Here is an 8893-nt window from a genome sequence, read left to right as displayed (position 1 = left end):
TGAGGAAAAAACGGAATGGTCCGGTGACTCTTAAGATAGAATTTGGGAAGCCTAAGTTCAACGGCTTGCTATACCACAGATAGGTTCCTGGGAGGTGTCAGCTATGCCTGTAAACTGACAATGAATTGAATCTGTCTGGATTTCAAGCAAAACCAAAAACCATAAAGTGCTTGCATACTGTGATTGTATACACACATTAGAGAGGCTCAGAGGGGACTCACACTGCTCAGGCGATTATCATTTGTCTAATGCTGATCCTCCGAAGGTGGTAGAAGAGCAGGGGGATGGAGGTTGCTGGAGGAGCGCTCCTCCCGCTTTCTAAAAGCAAATAACACACATTAGGTTGTGATAAACCAGGATAAACCAGGCTCCAGTCTCCCAAGTTTGCTGACAGGCAGCTTGTGCTGCATTTGGACGCTGCCTGCCATTTATTGGCTTCCAAGCACCGATTCTGTGTTTCCTGGTACCACCGTGTGGCGAAGGGAAGGAACAGTCTGTTAATCAAAGCAGTGGTTAATGAGAAAAACAGCACTACACAAATCCCCGAGTCCACTGGGCTGTGGCAAGGAGGTTCCGCGAGGTTGCCAAATCCAGCCTTCCCCTGCCAACGTGCCTCATATCCAGCTTACTTTTGAAACCGCGGGTATTTTTTGCAAGAGAAATTAATTCGGTATCAATGGAATTTTCCTTCCTTGATTTCTCCAGGGCTTGCCAACACGGAAGCTAATTTGGTCATGGTGTGGCAGGGAAACCCGGGCATCTCGAACCAGGCTACAGTCCAACAAAACCTCTTCACCAAACACCCACAACATAGTAACAATCTCTGGTGTTATCTCCAGTAAGAAGGAATTTACGAGAAAAACTAATTTAGTTGCCTAAGTTTACAATCAGTCCTCAGGCTAGACTAGGAACCCCTAATACATGTACATTCCGTTCTTATACTGAGATAACATTCATTTTCATCAACAATAAACACAGAGATACCACTTTATTAGAATAAAGGCACACAAAATCTCTTGTCTGGGCAATGCCAAAATAGTAATCTAGTGTAACTAGATTACTATTAATCTAATAGTAACTCCTTTCTTGCTTCATGATTGCCATATACACTCACCTCTGCACAGCAACAGCAACCAAAAAGTTTGAGAGCAGGGAAGAGCTGTTGCCTGGAGGGAAATTTGTTAAAAATCCAAAAGTAAGCTCAGTGGGATAATTGAGTAAGATAAAATGAAATCCACTATCAAATCTGTTTAGAAGGGGAAACCTAGAAAATTTGGGGTTTAAGTATCTGGTAGCAAAATGCAAAGTCTTTCAGTACCTGCAGGTGCTTTGGAAGGTGGAGACCTTTGGAAGGTGACAAGCTGTTACACACCTGGGTCACCTGCAGCCACTGTAGGACCATTCCTTCTACATTTTCTTAGTACTTTCTCCAGGTTTTATGCACCTAAGATGATGAAATGTTCTTGTTTGGCGTCTTTAATGCATTTTAATAGACCTCACATTTAGGAATTTTTCCTTTATGTTTTCTGTTGCAATTTCTTGTCACGCCATAGATTTTCTGGCACCTTAAAAATTCCCTTTGCAAGGAGATGGTTAAAAACCAAAACTGTCAAAGTAATTTTAAAAAAAAGCCCAGCCTTTCACATTAGAAGTCTTCCTAATGTCAATTTACTAAAGCTCTTTATTAGTCAGTATCTCTTCCTCATTAGCCTTAATCAAACTTTACTCAGAATTAGCTCCCCCTGTACCATCTCCTTCCCATCCCTTGCCAATGAGGACAGGCTCACATTGTAAATTGTGAGTTTAACTATAGCTCCATTTCATCTCTAGGAACTGCAGGATAAGGACCCATTTCTCAGAAATTATAGTCAGCAGTATTAGTCCCTGGGTATGGTATTACCATATCTGGGATGATTTAGGGACAATGAAATCCCTGTGCCATCAAGCAAGGTGATTCTTCTGACACAAACGATCCTGCAACTCAATATTCACTGGGTGCGCTCACTGAAATTTAGTCTGTTTTCCTTCCTTGTTCCTTTTCATACTCACCCATGGCCGGGCTCGGCTGATGGGAGGAGTATACTGTCACTTTTTCCAAATATAATTGAGCCCTGTGAGTGCAAGATGAAAACTGCTGCAGGAAGAAATTATCCTGCAACTCAAAACTGTTAATCCAACGGCACTGCATCGTGTCCTCCCAACACGATCTAGGTCACTTGTTCTTACGGTTTTTTAGCCCAATCCACTTTGACTTGAAAGAAAAACCACGGCTGGGGTAAAGGTGGTTCTGCAGGATTACGGTAAGTGACCCGCTGGCCTGCAACTAGCTCACATTAACTTCTACTCAGTTTTAATCACCACTTAGTACACCGCTTTTGGGGAGTCCAGAGACTTTGCTCTCCCATTTCTCAGTAATCTAAATGTTCTTAAGACCCCAGCAAAAATCTGAAGTATTAGGAAAACAAGAATCATCCACAGGCTCCGCTGGAAGCCTGCCAAAGGTTTCAGCACTGTTAAGAACTCACCCATTCTTTGCAACCTTAACTACTAAGAGGCAAATAAATGATAACAGCAGTTTGGGTCTATTTCCCAGACAATTTGTGCTGAAATTAATAAACGAGAAACAATTTAGTGGCATAGCCACTAATTTTACATGGATTTAAACCATACTGGTACACAATTACTTCTTCAAGGCCTGATAAGGAACACTGAACCTACTCATTTACCTTTCTACTGTCAGCGGTGACTTTCTGGATCCTGGATGTGGCTGTTCCCCCTTGCATACAAGCAGCTGCAACTCCGAGTGACAGATTCCCCCGGCATTTTGCATCAGGCTTCTGGTTCACTGTACGTCTCCTGTGCAAGTCAAGTTTTTCTGTAAGAGGATGGATAAAATGAAGGTGGGAAAGGTATCAGACAGCAGAACAAGAAAAATTATCATGTAAATTGACAGTGAATGTTCAGAACTGGGGTAATTAGCATACAGACAAAGAGCTTTCGTGTCTTATTTTAAGTACAGGACACATCCAACATACCCAGCACTGCCTAACAGCCTGGCACGGCTTTCAAGACATACAGTAACCACCTAAAATGAAGTGATACAGCTGTCCAAACATTACCAGGATCCCAGCTTACTTACCCTTCCAGAATGTCATTGCTGGTCCTCAAGGTATCAACATTGGAGAAGTACTGAAGAATAGTGGAGGATGATGTCTTCCACAACAGACACAAATTCCTAGATGGGATACTTGAGTAAAGCCCAGGAATGCAACTGAGCTCTGACAGTACTATTTGTCTCTACACGTAGTACTTGTATTTTCACCTAAAGTTAGTGCAATCCAGGGCCTTTCCTAATCATCAGCTGCAAGCGGGAACTGTTGTTGTGCGTTCCCAGGTTTTTTTAATGCTCAAATCCTCAGCTTGATTTAAAACAGGATGCTCGCTGTCTTTTAAGTTGGAAAATAATTGCACATTACGGCATAGCACTGGTACCCTTCAACAGGAGATCATTGGGTAGTTTTTCATGTCAGCTTTGTTTCCATCAAACACCGGTGGTCTCCAGTTTTTGTAAGCTCAGACAAATAGGACAAAACACATGCTAATGCAAAGACCACCTGACAGGCAGCTTTTTAAATGCACGGCACCCGGCAGCATAAATCACATTCCCAGCAGATACACAGAGACAATTTTCCATGTAAAATGATTACAATTTAACAGAAAAACTTATTTTTAGCTTGAGGCATTCTGGCAGCTGGAGATGCAGATTTGTGGCTATTCTAACCACTAAACATGCATGGATTGCAGCACAGGGTTGCCTGCTCTTTAGCTTTTAATTTACAGAACTAATTAGTTGGATTTACTGTCTTTAGCATCCCTTACCCTCTATTTGCTTAAGGAGAAATAGATGAGCCCTGCATGTCAAGTCAAGCCCAATAGGCCAATAACTCCAGCACAAGGGCACGTCCAGCGGGAAACACCTTCGATGTAGCAAGAGGTGCAAATCTTGCAGCAGCGAATATATGTGTCACTTTATGTAGAGAAGAGACAGGCAGAACTCTCACCTAGCCAAGACGCAGATCATCCAGGGGGTTTAAAACTTCTCTAGCAACTTTTACGTGTATGGAGGAGAGGGGACGTTCTGATCAGCAAGTAGGTTTCAGACCAGGATAAAGGAAAATACAGGAGCTTTGTAGCAAAAATGAAAGCGTCAATATTTTTCCAAAGCGTATTCCGGTATCAGCATGAAGTAATATGTGTGGCAAAGACATTAAGGCAGTCGATTCAGTACATCCGAGATGTAATGAGGTTTGGGAGTTCACTGGTTAGCAGTAAGATAGCTCGGCTGAGTAACTGCAGAGAAACTTACGTGGCAGTTACCACATAAAATAATAATTTTCCTGCTCGGCTGGAGAAAATGTCCTGTACAGCACGGCAACACTCAGTTTAGACTTCTAGGTATTGAAAAGATTAAGTAATAGTTAAGCAGTAAGTTCTTCAACAAAAAGAAACCCTGCAATTACACTTTATTAGGAGTACTTTATTTTATGACTAGGGGATGAAGAGACCTTCCAACCACAAAGATGTTCGTGGAGAACACCAGAGCATTCCAGTTGGCAATGCAGCCAGCGGCAACCCGTTCAAAACCTGATTCATTTGGTTCATTCTCTTTGTAGAATCCCAACAACACAAGGCTCTACGAAAGCAAGGCAGGCTATTTCAAAATTTCTGATTTTAAAGCATTTAATTAAAGTATTATTTTAATGTAATGATAATTACATTATTATTATTGGGTGAAATCCCAATTTCACCATCCAGAGAGCACTGACAGCATCACCCAGGTTGTGACCAAGTCTCAGACCATTCCACAGCCTCGAGGCTCGTCTCCCTCTGGCACTTGAAAACTCGGACTCATTGGGAAATCCCGAGCTCAAACCCACCATCAGCCCCCTCGCTCAGGGGCTTGAACCGCTATCGCTGCCTACGACCAGAGTCTCTTCCGCAGGACGAGGCAGAGCAAACCAGAGCAACGTCACGGTACCGTAACAGCCGCTCTTGCAAATCCTCCACTGACTTTCTGCTTTGCCCCAACATTTCATCCCTACGCACGCATGTCCCAGGGCTTCCCACAAGCCGCGTCTCTTGGAGAAGGCCCTGGCCAGTTAACAACATCTTCTCCCTGTTCCCACTGCTGGGGAGCCGCAGCCTTTCAGCGGCTGCATCCTACTGCCTGGCTGCTCAGTAAGTGTTTTTGTTGGCCATTTCTAAGCTGCTGCTTCTGGGTGGGGTATATGCAAGATTATTAAACATTTTTTCTTCTTACGTTTGCTAGACGTACCAGCTACGATAATGCAAGATGGAAAAGTAGTTCATATCGGTACATTTCTAACTGGCCCTTTTCTGTATGTCCAGCCATTCTAGAACACTTCCAGCACTCTAGACGCAGAAAATTTCTTGATGTGAAACTCTGCCCTGATCATTTTCTTTGGATTCCCTCTGAAAACAGCACAGGTTGAAACAGGTCACTGAACTTAATAGAGAACAGAGACTGAAGTCCCAGGAAAGGCCAAGCAGAGATGGAAAAAATATTCCATCCGAGAAAGCTACTGAAGGAGACATTCACACATGAGGGTTTTTGGTTTGGCTCTGCTCTATAGTGTAAGTAGCGACTATAAAAATGGTGCATTTTTACTCAACAAATCTCGTTTCCTGCTTGTTCACTACCACAGCAAAGTCTGTATTTGATTAGCAGAAGCAACAATATTCAAGCTTAAGTACAGAAATCTAACACATAATCAGTTTTATGGAGCTAGTTCTGGTTTCACTACCAAAAAAAGCTTACCAAAATTCATTTTTCTCTGCAGTGACTGCAAGACTGCTGTATTCTTCCCCTTTTTGTATAGCACTACTTTTTAGACAATAACAAAGATAAATTATCTCAGTACATTCACTTAACATGCTCCATTTTGGGCCTTCTAGCAAGCCAAGAGTTTCAAAACATCCTGTAGCAATCTAGCTTTTAGGTAAGGAAATCTCACTTTTCACTTGTGAATTAAGACTGAATTCATTATCTGAATTAGATGCTTAAAACAAATTCTTGGCCATTAGCAAAACACTGCCTAAATACAAATGCATATATGTACACAGCAAGTATTCTTCTGACATTAACCACATCAGAGATGAAATAAAGGCAAGAGAAATTAGAAAGGCATTAAGAACAGTCCAAGCCAAACCGTATCCAGCTTTATTAAAGGTACTTTTCATAAACAATCATGGTAATTTAGGCAGGACATGGGCTACAATCTGCAACATTTTACAACAACTGTCAAACTCCCCTCCCTTCGTGGACTACCAAAACGTAAAAGTTGCTATAAAACCAAAGAATCTTCATTTCATACTTGTAGAGGGAAAAGTTTAGAGTGAGGGTGGACACTTTCACATTTAGCATGTTGTTTAACAACTCTTCACAAACCTACCCTGACTTTTAGAGGAAAAAAATTAAAATGCAGGTTTCTTAATCTGAAGATCCACAATATAAAAGAGGAAGTACAGCTCCTTTTAGAGCCACTGTATCCCAAATTAGACACCAGAAGTCCGGATCACCTGACAATGCATTTAGAGTGGCAAGTCCCAAAATGCCATTTTTGCCGTATTTCGGAGTGATAGGCTCTAGGCAAACAACGAGGATGCAAAAGGAAATACAGAGGGCATTGCAAACTGCGGTTTTGAAGTCGGCAACAGGCATCTTGGGAGCTTCGATGTTCACTCGGATGCACTCCACAGAACTTAACAGATGTGCAGCATGAAGGAATCCCTTCCTCCTCTATTCAGGAAGGGCCCTTCTTCCAAAAACTGGGGGACCGGGAAAACTTTTCTTATTAAAATTTAGGTTCCGAGAAATAGACTAAGTGACATTTGTCCCCACTGCCCCCCCTCAAAACACAATAACGAAGCGGTCTGTGTGCTAACAACATAGCTTAAAAAAAAGTAAAACAAAATTCTGCATTGTTATAAAACTTGATAAAAAATAGTATTTCAAACTGTACAGTCACCAGAAGTACACAGTTATCAAAAATTCACACATTTTACTTGGCTTCACCAGCACCTTCGGCTTTCTGTGCCTAAAAGAAAAAGGGGAACCAGTCAATATACACCACGCACTTGCACCAAACAACCGATAACTCATTTTTCTAAAAAACAGTTCTCTGAACAGAAGACATCTTATCTGGGCTGCACCACCCTAACTTTTAACAAAATGAAATCTAACATTTGAAGTACTGTAAAAGACAACCTGAAGTTGGTTCATTATGTGCGGACTTTACTTATTTTCAGAACAAGGCAGAACAGTAACTTTCACATGGCAACTTCAACTGGCAAACAGGCAACTTTAACTCTTTACCAACCAAGCAACACACCCCCCACATCTGTTGATGTGTTGTCAGTGTCATAAGCAACGGGTCTAAATAATCAAGCAATAATTCCTCTTCGTTACCGCAAGCCTAGACCTGTCTATGCTTGATATGGAAAAAAATAATTCGCTGACACAGCACAAGCTGCCAGAGCCGCTGTTATACCTGGTCTGTTTTGGCATCTCCGTTTTCTGCAGGGTTGTTTCCCTCCTTGCCAGCATCAGCTTTCCCCTTCTTTCCCTTGGGCAACTTCTCGCTCTTCTGTAAACGTAAGACGACATACACTGTTACAATTACCAACATCCAGTCATTAAGCCACAAGAATCCAAAAACTAGAATGATAAAAACCAACACTGGATGTTGGCCTGAAAAGAATGGAACACACAAATGTTTTGCATGTTTAAGAGATTGACAACAACTGCGAAGAGTCTTCACTTCGGTATTTTTTATGCAAGTTTTGTAAAATTCAAAAGTTTTCAGTGCAACTTTACAGAGGTGATGATGCAGCTCAATTTCACCACTACGTACACTGTTATTCAAAATTGTATTAGTTATTACCGGAAAATCTAAACCTCATAACCCATTTACCTCTCAATAATAGCACTGACTCGATGACTTACCTTTGGAGCTGCCTTTTTAGGTTTAGGTTCTGGCTTTGGAGGAGCAGGCTTCTGTAAGCGAGAAAACCCCCTTGTGTTATTCAAATTATTTTAAAAGAAACATACTACTTTTTCAAAATATTCAACCCAAATATTTTAGTTTTAGGAAAGCAAATCAAAACTTTTGAATTGAAGCATTTACTTGATTTGTCAATCATTCTACCACTCCCATAACACCACACAATGGGGCAGTTTGTCACGCCAGTAACTTTCTTTCAAATGAACAATGCATCTCTCCAGAATACCTACAGTTCTCACACAGATGTGGTATGTAATACTCAAGCTTAAAACTATTAAGTGTTGTGACATCTCTGCTCAGCAAGAGAATACTCACAGCAGATAACCTCGCCGATCTCCGTTGTGGCTATTTAAAAAGAAAAATGTTTGTATTTAGTGTGATGGAATATGAACTCTTATAAGTAACTCTCATTTCAAAGTAGTAAAATCCCAGAACTAATGTTTAAGTTTGTAGTTCACTTTTCCCCATTCTCAAGAAACACAAGACCATGCCGTTTAAATCACTACTAATAGCTAACATTAGCTAACACTAATTAGCTAACTAATAGCTAAAAGTAGATTTTTCATGGTTAAGGTTAAAAGGCAGTTAATACTTTGAAAAGTCAGAATCAATTAAGACCAACCCTCCCCCCAGTTCTTTATTTTGACGAAGTTAAACCTCATTCTCCAACATAAACACTTCATGATCCAACTTTCTCAAAATATTGAACTTCTTACCTCATCCTTAACTTTGGCCTTATCGCCCTTGGTATCTCCTTCAGCCTAGGAGGTGAAACATAAGTCGTACCGACAAGTTCAGGGGAGGCACGC

At 41.2% G+C, this 8893-nt stretch overlaps 1 protein-coding gene across 1 annotated transcript; it reads right to left on the bottom strand.

Annotated features, from left to right (window-relative positions):
* Positions 1–6197: 6197 nt before the first annotated feature.
* HMGN2 (high mobility group nucleosomal binding domain 2) lies at positions 6198–8845 on the bottom strand (the record flags this gene model as incomplete). Its single annotated transcript, XM_009575743.1, has 5 exons — positions 6198–7118; positions 7572–7667; positions 8027–8077; positions 8400–8429; positions 8801–8845. Coding segments are annotated over 5 exons (258 nt in total), but the record flags the coding sequence as incomplete, so codon positions are not given.
* Between the last annotated feature and the right edge of the window lie 48 nt (positions 8846–8893).

The sequence above is a fragment of the Fulmarus glacialis genome, unplaced genomic scaffold, assembly GCF_000690835.1.
Source record: "Fulmarus glacialis isolate BGI_N327 unplaced genomic scaffold, ASM69083v1 scaffold23354, whole genome shotgun sequence".
NCBI lineage: Eukaryota > Metazoa > Chordata > Aves > Procellariiformes > Procellariidae > Fulmarus > Fulmarus glacialis.
Note: the sequence above shows the minus strand (reverse complement) of the source record. Positions and strands in the feature narration are given on the sequence as shown.